This window comes from Colossoma macropomum, unplaced genomic scaffold (assembly GCF_904425465.1).
Source record: "Colossoma macropomum unplaced genomic scaffold, Colossoma_macropomum, whole genome shotgun sequence".
In the NCBI taxonomy this organism is placed as follows: domain Eukaryota; kingdom Metazoa; phylum Chordata; class Actinopteri; order Characiformes; family Serrasalmidae; genus Colossoma; species Colossoma macropomum.
Window position 1 is genome coordinate 4868806 of NW_023494803.1, and position 14843 is coordinate 4883648.

Here is a 14843-nt window from a genome sequence, read left to right on the forward strand (position 1 = left end):
CTCCCATATTAAAAAATCTCAGCAAATCTGTGGGCCAGCTGTGTTTTAATTTATTTTTACTACTACTTTGACTAGGTTGAGTTTTGAAGATGTATTTACAGATTTGGTGACTGCTGACTCCTGGATTTGTTAGCAACATTAAACTAAACTAAGCTAAAGAACAAAATCTGGACCCCAGAACATGTCTGAGCTGATCAGCTACGTCTGGGGTAAGTGGAAAATTGTGTAAATATGATTTTTCACCAAACCGTTCCTTTAAAGTTCTGAATTGTTAAACACTGTAATGCTCAAATACCATTAAACTTCCAATGCATGACAACACCAGACTCCAGAAACACTGTGCAGACTACGGAGAGTCTGCTGTAATGCTGTTATGTGCATTAGTCCACAGGAGAGAGAGGTGATCTGAGTTGTGGCTGGGCCTTCCTCCAACTTTTTGATGAAAATGGAGCACTTATACCTCTACGGTACACGCCCACTTTTACACGTTACGAAACCTTGCTGGCAGTGACATGCAGACATAACCACAACTGTCATTCATGTGTCTTATGCCTCTGACGGCTCTCGTGTACAGAACACAAGAGCTCGCTGTGCATGGAGGGACTCCATATGAAGGCAAGGCGGATATAGATGCCACATCTACTAAACGAGGTAATATGCAAATGCGATCTTAAAAGGTGGGTGATAGGGCAAATTAATAAACATCTCCATACTTCAAAGACGTTTTCATGTTGCATGACACATATCTTCATTCAAGTCTGCATATGACCATACCACGCTGCCGGGGCATCACTAGATTTGGTTTATTATTTAAAATATTATTTAATAAATTACATTACTGTATTATTAAATTTTAATATAAAAATGTTGCAGTGTCCCTCTATAATCATGGGAAAAATTAATAAGTTCCCCATTTTGACCATTTTATTGTTGGACTAAGTGGATTGTTGGTACGAGCGGATCACACATAGCAGTGTCCACTCACTGTCCACTCTATTAGACACTCCTACCTTGTTGGTCCACCTTGTAGATGTAAAGTCAAGGACAGCAGCTCATCTGCTGCTTCACAGTTTGTGTTGGTCATCCTCTTGTCCTTCATCAGTGGTCACAGGATGCTGCCCAAAGGACACTGTTGGCTAGATATTTTTGGTTGGTGGACTATTCTCAGTCCAGCAGTGACACTGAGGTGTTTAAAAACTCCCGCAGCACTGCTGTGTCTGATCCACTCAGACCAGCGCAACACATACTAACACACCACCACCCCGTCAGTGTTACTGCAGTGCTGAGAATGATCCACCACCCAAATAGTACTTGCTCTGTGAGGGTCCATGGGGGTCCTGACCACTGAAGAACAGGGTAAAAGGGGGCTAACAAAGTATCAGAGAAACAGATGGACTACAGTCTGTAACTGTAGAACTACAAAGTGCACCTATATGGTAAGTCTAGCTGATATAATAGACAGTAGGTGTAATGTAGGTGTATTTTAAAATACTTTTAAAAATAATAATAAAATGCAGCGTAATTTATCACAGTAACATGTTGCTGTATTGCACACGTTCACTTACTGCCATCCCAAACAATCTGTTCCTCAAGAATCTCTGTGACTTTGTCTGCTACAAACCTACCAACTGTACATGATCTGATCTCTTTTTCTGCCCCAGGCACTAGCGGTGGAGTGCTTCAGCAGATGCTGATGTCCAGGAAGCAACCCAAACTCATCGTCAAACTCAGATCCCCAAACACACGCACCAGAGAACAGCTCAAGTATGTAGATCATAAAACCACACTGGCTGAATTAATGAACGTCATACATCAAAGAAATACATCAACACTGTTGGGACCGAAACTTTGTATCTCCAGACTGGCAACTTTAGAGGAGAAGAACGTAACTTTTAACACAAGTTAATGCAGAAATTCTTTTATTTCAAGTAATTTTGGAGCATTTCTGTTGGTCCATTTGCCTTGAAGTTTTGACACAGTATAAAGGGCAGCTAGCATTTTGAAATTTTGGACAAAAAATAAACAAATGTCAAAAACAAAAGTATTGGGACACACCTCCTAATTAATGAGTTCAGGTGTTTCAGCCACACCCATTGCTAACAGGTTGATAAAATTAAGCACATAGTCTTGCAGTCTCGATAGATAAACACTGCCAGTAGAGGGTCGCACTGATGAGCTCAGTGACTTTAAACGTGGCACTGTCATAAGATGCCACCTCTGCCACAAGTCAGTTTGTGAAATTTGGTGTAAAGCACACCGCCACTGGACTCTGGAGAAGTGGAAACGTGTTCTGTGGAGTGACAAATCACGCTTCTCTATCTCAGTCTTCTCAGTCTGATGGACGAGTCTGGGTTTGGTGAATGCCAGGAGAACGTTACCTGCCTGACTGCACTGTGCCAGCTGTAAAGTTTGGTGGAGGAGGGATGATGATATGGGGTTGTTTTTCAGGGTTTGATCTAGAACCCTTAGATCCAGTGAAGAGAAATCGTAATGCTTCAGCAGAACAAGACATTTTGGACAATTGTACACTTCCAACTTTGTGGGAACAGTTTGGGGAAGAACCTTTTCTGTTCCAACTGAGCCCCAGTGCACAAAGCACAGTCCATAAAGGCCTGACTGGGTGAGTTTGGTGCGGAAGAACTTGACTGGCCCTCACAGAGCCCTGACCTCAACCCCATCAAACACCTTTGGGATGAACTAGAACGGAGATTGTGAGCCAGACCCTCTCGTCCAACATCAGTGTCTGACCTCACAAATGCTCTTCTGGATGAATGGGCAAAGATTCCCACAGACACTCTCCAACATCTGTAGAAAGCTTCCCAGAAGAGTGGAAGCTGTTACAGCTGCAAAGGGGAACTCCATATTAATGCCTATGGATTTAGAATGGGATTCATAAAAGCCCCTGTGGGTGTAATGTGTAGTTATCCCAATACTTTTGTCCATATAGTATATGACAGGCAAAAACTGGCTCTAGGCCAGTTCCCTATTTTGACTTTGAATTGAGGAAGAAATAATAGTGGAGACTTAAAAAAGGGGAACCCATCCTATTGTTGGCAGATGGTGCTTAAGTGGGAAGTGAAATGCCTTCAGAATGAAAGACAGTTTAGGATGATACAGAGGAAAGATCTGACAGATAAGCCAGTATTCTACTCTCACTGCCTTCACCTCCCTGTGTAAAATGATCAAATTGTAAGTTGCTCTGGATAAGAGTGTCTGCCAAATGCCGTAAACGTACATAAATGCTCCAAAAAGTCAGAGCTGCTGCCCACTCAGAACTGTGTGGGTGCATCAGAATGCAAAATGATTGACAGTGGGATCACCCAGTGTAAACAACATAAGGCAACGTAAACAACTCAGCTCTAGTAGCAATGGTGAGCCAATTAGCGTGGTTCACCCGACCCCCCAACCCCCACCCCACCAAGGACAAATAGACCACTTTTTCTCTTCTCGACCGCAAACGTGCAAAACAGAGATGTTTAATGGTGATTCTAAAGATCACATTTTGCTAAATATTGGTGAATATTTATACGCTTAGCACTAACTAGCTACTTGCTGGACCGTGCTTCTGTAACCGTCCCACAAACTACCATTATGAGTTGACACAGTCTTATAGTGCGGGGAAACACGGTGAGCCTGGATGTTTGGTGTATCATTTTGTTCCTCCCATTAAGGTGGACTGCAAGCTATCGCGCTCTCGTAAATGAAGCTAATCGCTTATAGAAGGATCCTGCAACAGGTGGCAACGCAAGTAGGAAGCAGCACCTAACTACGATACAAACAACAGTGTAATAAACCTTCATAACAAGCACTGTTAAATTTAGAAAAGCTTAAATAACCTACTTGCTGGGAGTTTTGTCTGGGACTCGGAGCAGCAGGACAGCAGTCACTATATGCGAGGGAGAGGAACGCAAGTAGCTGACGTTTACATATAACTCTGATTGGTACTTTGGCAGATCTGACCTCACCTGCGCCAAATGTAGTCCCACCCAACTCAAAGAAAACGTTGAAAAAGTCATTTTAGGCTCCCGAGTGGCGCAACCGTCTAAGCGTTGGCCATATCATCAGGAGATCGCGAGTTCGATCCCTGGTGATGCTACAGCCGTCCGTAGCCGGGAGTCCAAGAGAGCACAATTGGCCTCGCTCTCTCCGGGTGGGTAGGATGGCCCCTCCTTCTCCCCCCATCACTCAACGCGATGCTAGTCAGCGCAGGCGTCTGTTAGCTGACGTAACAGATCTGGCAGTTGGCGCTTTCCTCCGAGCACGTTCGGCTGTCCAATGACGTTGCGTGAGCGGCAGCTCGAAAAGAAGCGGTGGTTGGCTTCACAGGTCTCGGAGGAAGCCTGTGTTAGCCTTCACCCTCCTAGCGTTGATAGCATCGTGTGATTGGGGGAGTCCTAACTAGCAGGTGGAATTGGAGACGACTAAATTGGGGAGAAAATCGGGTAAAAATTAAAAGTCATTTTAAAAACCTTTCAGCAGAAAAGACCAACAGCATTGTTTCTCTGACAGTTCATAGTAATAACACCACAAATTGTGTAAATAATAGAAGGAAATCATAAAAATGAGTAAACAGAGGCTGTAACTGCTTGACATGGTTTGAGTGAACTGTATGATGACGCTGTCTACACAATGCTAATTAGTGATGAAGCTTCCCTTTCTTAAAGAAAGCTTCAGACACTTCACGTCTTGGCTGATCAACTGCATTTGGGCTGAGGAGAAAATGATGTAAATTTGATTTATCCCCTACACTGTTCCTCCAACTCCTGCTAGACTGACGCAGAATACTAATGAATATGAATGTATAGATAACGGAAAAACCATGGGCTCAGATCCCTGGCGTCTAGTAAAGCACTAGTTCAGTAATACAGATTTGATGCTTTTCTTTTAATTGACGTTAATATTTGTGTTTTGCATGTTTGTGTTCCTTCAGCTTGCTGCCTGACACTATAACAGGCTGCCTGTCCACAGTCCGCCTGCTGGCTCTGTATAGACAGTTGCTTGCTGATGCCCTACTGTTGGATCGGGTCACTATGCAGAATGCAGGTACGCTGGTACAACAACACAGGTTGACCCAAGAAATCAACAGTTTGTGGTACAGGAGTGTCAAACTCAGTTCCTAGTGGGCCACAGCTCTGAAGAGATGAGTGTTTCCAACTCAGAGACTAATTAGCTGATGTGTTCAGGTGAATGAAATTGGTTAGTACACTAAACTATGCAGTGCTGTGACCCACCAGAACCAGAGTTTGACCCGTGATGTCGTATGTTCTTTTAAAGCAGCTCCTAGTAAACAGATTCAACCTTTTTCTAATAATATATATGACCTAATTGTCGTATGTCATATGTCACCCTGCACGTTTTCATTAGATATTTTCCTGAGTTTAATCAGTTGTAAAAGAGCAGGAATAATACTCAACTATGCAGAGCAGAGGATTTTGCTGGTTCTGACTAGTGGGTGTCCCATGTTGTCTTCTAGATCTGATCTGCAGTGCAGTTTTAGGTACTTTCCCTGAGGTTCTTGATCATCCTGACCTCATGGATGCTTTCAAGGTGAGGCTTTCCATCATGCATGTGTGTATATATATATATATATATATATATATGTATATATATATATATATGTATGTATATTCATATATACACCGATCAGGCATAACATTATGACCACCTCCTTTTTATCAGCTCCACTTTTAATATAGGTGCACTTCATAGTTCTACAGTTACAGACTGTAGTCCATCTGTTTCTCTGCATACTTTGTTAGCCCCCTTTTACCCTGTTCTTCAGTGGTCAGGACCCCCATGGACCCTCACAGAGCAGGTACTATTTGGGTGGTGGATCATTCTCAGCACTGCAGTAACACTGACGTGGTGGTAGTGTGTTAGTGTGTGTTGCGCTGGTATGAGTGGATCAGACACAGCAGTGCTGCGGGAGTTTTTAAACACTGTGTCCACTCACTGTCCACTCTATTAGACACTCCTACCTTGTCAGTCCACCGTGTAGATGTAAAGTCAGAGACAATAGCTCATCTGCTGCTGCATAGTTTGTGTTGGTCATCCTCTAGTCCTTCATCAGTGGTCACAGGACGCTGCCCACAGGACACTGTTGGCTGGATATTTTTGGTTGATGGACTATTCTCAGTCCAGCAGCGACACTGAGGTGTTTAAAAACTCCAGCAGCACTGCTGTGTCTGATCCACTCAGACCAGCACAACACACACTAACACACCACCACAATGTCAGTGTTACTGCAGTGCTGAGAATGATCCACCACCCAAATAGTACCTGCTCTGTGAGGGTCCATGGGGGTCCTGACCACTGAAGAACAGGGTAAAAGGGGGCTAACAAAGTATCAGAGAAACAGATGGACTACAGTCTGTAACTGTAGAACTACAAAGTGCACCTATATAGTAAGTGGAGCTGATAAAAAGGAGGTGGTCATAATGTTATGCCTGATCGGTTTAAGTGTGTGTGTGTGTGTGTATATATATATATATATAACTGCATTCACATTAGTCATGTAATTTTCATGTTCAGATTTCTCACATGATGAAAATAGTTATTGAAAGTATTAATTGCATCCTGATTAGACTATTTTGTCCACTCATTTAGCTATGAGATAATGCACTGTGTTTTAGATGGTAAAGAATCCTTCTGTAGGGTCAAGTTTGACCAAACAGGACAAAACAGTAAATGTTTTTGTGTAGTCAGTAAATGACTACACAAAATAACGTGTCGAATCATAATGAATTGACTCAATCGGTTGATGGCCTTAATATAAAAACGCACACTAAAAGAACTGCTTCTGTAAAACTGATAATGTAATTGTTGTGTCACCAAGCCTCTCTGGGATTTTCCAGAAATCATGGGTGGAGTCAGAAAACAACCTGAAGAGGTCTGACAAGGTGTGTATGTGTACATGTCTACTCATTACAGACGGAAACTGCAGTTTGTAGATGTTTCAGAGTGTTACTGTGTGTCGCAAAAAAGGTACTGTATGAATCCGAAGATGTTAATGAAACAGGCAGTGTGTTACAAAGGGGTATTACAGGCATTAGAGGGTTACTACCTGACCCTACAAAGTATCGGTCCAACATCAGGCTTGGGTTTGTTTTCTAATAAGCGCTCTGTCAGTCTCTCTTGTAACATTTGCTTTGTTTTGAGTAGCTCCAGGGTTTAAAGAATGGGTTAACATGCCCCTGAGTGAAGCCACGGATGAGGAGAAGGATTTGTTGGCGTGGTAAAGGTCACAGCAGATCTTTCCTCATACATGTTAAGCTTACCTGAAGTCATTTCTACAGTAGCAGCAGTAGTGTGAGGAACTTTAGTGCAGTTGATCAGGGGAGGGAGGATGTTGTTTTTTTCCTGGTACAATCAGCAAATCCACAAAATCCACGAATAATAAACACTGTCAGTGTGTCACTGAAGTGTAAGATATTGGTTTATACCAGCATGACATGTTTCATCACTCATGCACTCAGTAGCAAAGCAAAGCTCTGCAAAACCGTGTCTGCAATAATCCATCTCCGTTAGTTTCTACGGGTCTGGGTCGGGTTCAGGTTTGAAACTTAACAGCACTAGTTGACCCGGCTCAGGGGTCTAAAAGTCACGACTATGGGTCGGGTTCGGGCTTTAACTTCATACCCATGCAGACCTCTATGCGGTGCTCAAGAAGCTGCTTGAAAGTGTTTTTATGAGCGCTCTTTGTGTGTTACAGAAGGACATGACAGCACTGAAGAAGCTGTTTGAGAATGTTTATATGAGCAGCGTATTCCCACTGCTGTACTCAGCTGAGATGCCAGCACCTCTCTGGGCGGATGAGAGCACAGAGACTCAACGCGCCCGTCTCATTTACAGCCCCGTCCACAAGATCACAATGGAAACCATGCTCTCCCCCAATCACACGCACCAGGCTTTTGACATCCCTCAGGTCACCTATGACCTCCTGACCTCTGCCTGGCACTAACCAGTCACCACAGACTTGACCAATCTGAGTATGTAAGGGCCACTAGTATACCAATCAGCACTAAACACTGGGCAAAATGGGCATCAACTCATTTAGCCAACTGACCTGGACATTAATCTGACCATTCATGAGAAAGGAAAGTGGAATTATGAAGACATTTTTTCATCTTTTGTATGTAAATACTAATAAAGATTCAAAAATAATAAAATATACAAAGACATGAATCTCTGTTTGTTCTTTCATTTACAATGTACAACATAAACCGATCAGGCATAACATTATGACCACCTTGTTTCTACACTCAGTGTCCATTTTATCAGCTCCACTTACTATATAGGTGCACTTTGTAGTTCTACAGTTACAGACTGTAGTCCATCTGTTTCTCTGCATACTTTGTTAGCCCCCTTTTACCCTGTTCTGCAGTGGTCAGGACTCCCATGGACTATTTGGGTGGTGGATCATTCTCAGCACTGCAGTGACACTGATGTGGTGGTGGTGTGTTAGTGTGTGTTGCGCTGGTATGAGTGGATCAGACACAGCAGTGCTGCTGGAGTTTTTAAACACTGTGTCCACTCACTGTCCACTCTATTAGACACTCCTACCTTGTCAGTCCACCTTGTAGATGTAAAGTCAGAGACGATAGCTCATCTGCTGCTGCACAGTCTGTGTTGGTCATCCTCTAGTCCTTCATCAGTGGTCACAGGACGCTGCCGGCTGGATATTTTTGGTTGGTGGACTATTCTCAGTCCAGCAGTGACACTGAGGTGTTTAATATTATGCCTGATCGGTGTATACTGTTATAAAAATGGACAGAAATACATTAAAAACAGTAGGAGCAGCCATAAAATCCTGAATTATGTCTGTTTTTATAGATCACGGTATGTTGTACGATGTTAGAAAATACATAAGCAAGTCTTTTTGAGATTACTTGACACAGTTTGATGATTTAGGCAGTTTGCACAATGATAACTGGACGATATAAGTTTCCATTACTTGTTAGCTACATTAGCATTGCAGCTCCAGTGCAGAACTGAGGAAGTATATGTCTTGGCTGATGGACTAGAATTAAGCAGTTGGGACAATTGTGTAAGTCTGAATTTTTGCCAACTCTCGCTTTAGATTTCCTCTTATCAGGGCACCCATCAATGCCCTTGCAGTTTATAGACTGGTACTGTTTGTCAAGGCCTTTAGTAAAGAAAACCGCAATGTAAGGTTAAACCAATCATGTGGGTGTGTAACAGGAATGTTCACTTCCCTCTGTTGTAAAAGCACTGAAGTGAAGGAGAATCAGAGCCGCTTAAATAACGGCCTATTTTTAACTCCCACCCCAACGCCACACCTACATCTCCTACTGCGCCTCCCTCCACTGTAACACTCATCTCATCCTCGTTCGCGCACACGCAGCCTTCCTGCACCTTTTTTGTTATTTCCACACATTCCATTCCTATAAAGCATCGCATACACCTTGCATTATTTCACACACGCCTCGCCCAAAGGATCCCACAGAGGGACATTCAGTGACAAGGCGTGTGGAGCTGTATGAATACTGTCAAATCACCAGGACTGGATGAGCAACGTTACGACACCCAAACACACCCTCACACATCATAACGAATTACATCAGAAATATAGTCGTTTAGCAGGTACATTTGTCATCAAACGCAAACGACTGCAGCCTCGTCCGTCCTAATCCTGGTCTTGGTAACTGTACGCTACAAACAGGAGGTCCCAGTGGGTGCAGTCTTGAAGCATTACTGCTACAAAGCTTCTACTGTTATAGTCCCAAAAACTGGTAGAGCAGCCACAACGGTTGAGCTTTTAAGCAGAGTGACTAACACTTGCTTTCACAAACTTAAGAGCCAAAATACCGAAGTTAGCAGGAAGGTTAAAGAAATAGGTTGGTGAAAATCAAATTTACACACTTTTCCCCCAAACTAGTCATTAAGTTTTGGACTATTTCTATGAGGTTAATGTAGCTAACAATGTGTAATGTAATGTTAATAGCTCACCAGTTTGCATCATGCAAGGTGCATGTCTGACAAAACAGCAGTTGTAGCCATCTTGAAGCCTGAACTTCGCATGTGCGCTGTTGATAACATTCTGTCTTAAGTATTAGTCGGACAGGGTTAGCTTTCTATGGGGATGTGGGCTAATGTGAAGTTACCAAATTGAATTTAGCCATTATTTTTGTTTACCATCTAGCTGTCTTTAGGCAACGCCATGTATCATCAGCATTATGATTAGCTTGGGAATTTAGTCAAGCTTGCACAAAATTGTACTTTTTTCTGTCATTTTATGTGTTACAATGTTCTGAACTAAGTAAAAGGTGCGGCAGCAAAAATTACTGACATGGGAATACAATTACTGAGCAACACTGGTAATAACTACATAATAACTACCCCACATATCCATGTAAAACTAATCCCGTCCAAATAGTTCTGTGGTCTCATCAACCATATGCATGTCTGATTAAGACAGTTTGCAAGATGTTAGCTGACGGGTTATAAGTTGCTATTATTATTGTTAGCTACATCCCAGATAGCAATGGGCCAATTCTGGCTCTTTGTACACGATTGTTAGTTGACTACCAGGTAGATGTTAGGCATGCAGGCCACAACACGCCCAGATGCCATAGAGCCACGTATGGTTTTGCCTCATGTCTATACCTGTGGGCCAATTCCAGCGTGAATGTTGTAGACCAACAATGTAGTTGGGCCAGACTTGGGCCAGATTCGTTAGCTTTACTCACTTTACAGTGTGTGGGTTAGATCTGGACCGAAAATCCAGCCAATACTGGCCTAGAACAAACTCAAGGGTATAACCCACAAGTGCGCCACACATATTTAGCTAACTGGGATTAGCCCCGAAACTCCAGTGCAAAGCTAAAGAAGCAGACACTGGACACCAAACCTGCCTTGCATGATGACCATTTAGGTGGAAAAGTGTGTACACAGGGTTTGAGTCTTTCTGCAACAACCGTGACTAAGGCTAATAACATTTAAGGCTTTAAACTGTCCATCAGGTTTTTAAAAAAAGGAACTCCAGGAAACACAGAAACACTTTTAATCCTTGGGCGTGCTAACGCTACGCTGCCAGACAAAGCCTGTTGCCTGAGTGTTTGCTTCTGGCTTGACCATGTGAAAGAGTCATAAGAAGGCTCTGTTCCCAAGCCATTGTTAATATGTGCTGTTTTTTAGGCGGCGGTTTGGATGGCATACACAGAGAACATTATTATTAAATCAGTTGCTACTTTATAGGTTTTCTATACAAGATTATTATAAATTCAGATCATCACCTATTCTTAATCTCATTTTAGAATTTTCTTCTGCTCTTATACACCTGATCTGGTACGTGTGCTACAACTGAGAAACACTGTTGTACATTATACTATACCCAGCTCTAATTTCCATACCTCTCTGGCTAGGAGTCTGGTGTGATGACAAGGTGACCAATCAGCTCATTAACCATTCAAATGAAAACCATGATTACACTATCCAGAACCGGATTTGAGTTCCTCTGCTCTTTATAAAGAAATACACCGAGTATATCATGCTCCGACATGCAAGGATAAAGAAAACCCAGGCCAAACGGACTGAAATAAAGAGGCAGACTGTAAATCATCTACCAGTGGGTGTGGCACCTGCTGTTTTTGGGCAGGTTTTTAAACAGGTTAAGAAAATGCAGACTAAACGTACTGTTGGGAAATGTTTAACAGAAGGCCAACCACAGAGAAATATTCAAACAGAGAGAAAGAAGTATCCAGTTAAACTGGGTTGTGGATTAATGTAATGAGACACGATGAAACAGACAACAACAGAAAATGGAGGGGAAGAACTGCACAGGACTACATTGGGACACAACCGAAGAAATGTGAACAGAATAGAATACAAAAGATTCCACGGATTCCACAGCGGATAGAACAGAGCAAAATGGGTTCCAATGGAACAAAACAAACTAGAACGGAACAGAATATGCCTTGAATAAAGGAGGAGGAGATAAGCAGCCAACAGGAGACCGAGGGAGAATGAGGTCTAGGTTGTGACCTGGAGAAAAGTTTTTTTTCTGCTGCTTTCAATGTTTATAGAGAAATAAAACAGAACCAGTCCTGCAGCATTCTTGTTGCAGAAACCAGCCGATAAAATTCCAGCCCTACCTATTCCATGGAGATCCTTCCCAGAAACCAAACAGGCCGTCCTATAAAATTTGGCCATAAAATATGAATCGTCAATGTAATTTGGATAGAATGTTACTTATGCAGTAAAGGCTGTCAGGACAACACGTCTCACTACTTTCAGAAATTATAACCCTCAATAAAAATGTGATGCAAAATAAATTTTTCTTTCATTTATAAAGTAGTGAATTTTGTTATAGCTGCATGTCGGGGTAAAATAGGCTTCATTAAAATGTATTTATTACTCTGAATAATTCAGCAACATCTATCGTGTAAACAGGCTTTGCATGAAGCTGAACATGACAGTTATGTGAATACAGGGTGGACATGGAAACAAAAGCAGTTTCGAATTTTCATTACCGATGTCCAGTGAGCGCATGTTGCATGTTCCAAACAGTGAGTGTATATATCATAAATGGATCGTCCTACTGAATTGGCTGAAAACACATTTGGGACGTTTAACTGAGTTGGACTTTAGGTTAAAATCCTAGTGACTCTATATCTTAAATACGCATATTTTATTAAAACAAATGTAAACAATCGTAATACTACCTAAACTTTACCAAATGTTTCAGTAATTACTGTTCCGGTAGTGAAAATTTTAGCCAAATTTGAACAGAAGTCAAAAACAACAGCCAATACATGACTAGCGAACACAGTTTTGAACAGTTGTACAGACATAAAACATAATATTTTTCATTAAAACACAAAAAAGCTTTGCTTAATTGCAAAAAATGTGTTTCGGTAGCGACAATTTATGATGCTCCACACTGATTTCCAGACTTTGGGACACATTTACTTCAAAACAATGGGATCTAACTGCTCACCATGTGGCCATGAGGGCCACTAAAATGCAGGGGCGTGGCTAAAATAAGGCTCTGCCAACGGACTAAAACTGTGTTTCAGTGACATGAAACTGTGTGACAGCATTTTTCTTATTTAAATTTAAACTCATGATAAATCTACATCTTTCAACTTCGCTTTAAATGAAACCAAAAAAGTTCTTTAAAAAACTTGAAAAAAAAACAAACAAACAAAAAAATGCAAATATTCTTTTCACAACAGAAAATGTAAGGGTTGGGGTTTTGGACAGACGCCTCCCAATAGAAAGTACTCTATAAATGACAATTGTTTATGTATCACTGCTGACGGAACAAAACCTTGTATCTCCGAAATGGTAACTTTACAGGAGAAGGAAAAAACATTCTTTACTTTAAATGTAACTCAATGGAACCAGACTTTTTTCTAAGCTGTTTTGGATCATTTCTTTTGGTCCATTCATCATGAAATTTACACAAAATATAAAGGGCTACAGGCATTTTCAAATAATGTCAAAAACTGTAAAACAACAAAAATGGAGATATGAAGTTTTGTTCTGAGAGCATCAAATATATTTAGCTTATTACTATCTCAATCAATGCCTTGGATTTAAACAGATCGTAACATAATCCTTGTAAATATCTGAGGTCTGAATACCTAATTTTTCGTAGTTTATATTAATGGTTTCACTGTGTGTAAAAATAGTTTTACTCATCCGCAATTGTAGCTTCTCGCTCTCACACCGATGTTACATCTTGTTTTGAGAACTGTAGTTTATGCTATTTGCTAGTTTGTCCCTCCTGTGCACTGACCAGCATAGTCGGCTGAATTACTGATAACGTCATCAGGTCTGTTTTGTTTGTGAATGATACTACATACTTAATGTAATTTGCTGATAAACAAAGTCACAGCATTGTACTGGCTTGACATATCGTTTACCAAGAGAGCCACTGATGGAATTTGCCAGTTAAAACTGTATCTGAATGAGAGGGCTGCCGTCGCAGTGTCACAGCAAAGAGCCGTTAAAACAACAGAGGCGTTACAGTGATGTTATTGACATGTTAACCTTAATACCTGCCTGATAAAAATTACAATAATTCCAATGCAGTGCTTAGTATGGTGCAGTGGGTAACACCTCAGCCTCCTACGCTGTAGCCTGGGGTTCGATCCCCTGCCTGGGTAAGCACCCTACACTATACCAATAAGAGCCCTTGGGCAAGACTCCTAACACTACCTTCGCCTACCTGTGTAAAATGATCACATTGTAAGTTGCTCTGGATAAGAGCGTCTGCCCATTGCTGTGAATATTCATCACCTGCACTGTATAAAGTGGAACAGGGCAAAAACTGATTTAAAGTTCCTGTGTGATTGTTGTTATTTATCTTAAGTACTATTGTACTTTGCTTTTATTTGAGACGAATAAGGCCAATTCAATTACTTCTTTCCACTAAAGGTCATTTTTTAGGTTGACTAAACATTTCTTCACAGTACGTCTATGTTTACGCATTGCTGGCCCTACTGTATCTTAATCAGTCAGTGATCTTATCTGCTTGCCAGGGCACTTAGGAAGTCAGAGGTCATATTTGTTAACAGATACCCCTTTAGTTCCTGTAGGCTGTGCAGTAGTAAGTGTGTAAACGATAGCAAGCACTGGACAATCCCATATTAGATGACAGTGATGTGGACTGTGTTGTAGGTTGCTACTCGGCTGATGTAGGACATCAGTGTGAGTGTGTAAGTTGGGTTGTGGGCACGCTTGTCTAGTTCCCAGCCGCTGTCTCGGGCCCACATTTTGTCTCGGGCAGAACTGGTGTAGAGGGGAGGGATTCCAGGAGGCGTCGTATTTCATAGTGGCGCAGGAAACCGGAGCCAGTAAGACAACCTGCTCGGGTG

General features: G+C 41.8%; 1 protein-coding gene across 2 annotated transcripts in view; it reads left to right on the forward strand.

Moving 5' to 3' along the window:
• The window catches only part of nphp1 (nephronophthisis 1), a 30350-nt gene extending 22166 nt beyond the window's left edge, over positions 1–8184 (forward strand). The window contains exons 13-19 of one of the 2 annotated variants that reach the window (XM_036593992.1): positions 385–467; positions 575–651; positions 1662–1764; positions 4931–5043; positions 5474–5547; positions 6855–6899; positions 7712–8184. In XM_036593992.1, coding sequence (XP_036449885.1) covers positions 385–467; positions 575–651; positions 1662–1764; positions 4931–5043; positions 5474–5547; positions 6855–6899; positions 7712–7960 — 744 coding nt within the window. In that variant the 3' untranslated portion in view covers positions 7961–8184. Of the gene's footprint in view, positions 1–384; positions 468–574; positions 652–1661; positions 1765–4930; positions 5044–5473; positions 5548–6835; positions 6900–7711 lie in introns of both variants that reach the window. The other variant, XM_036593993.1, reaches the window with a different exon arrangement.
• The last annotated feature ends 6659 nt before the right edge of the window (positions 8185–14843 follow it).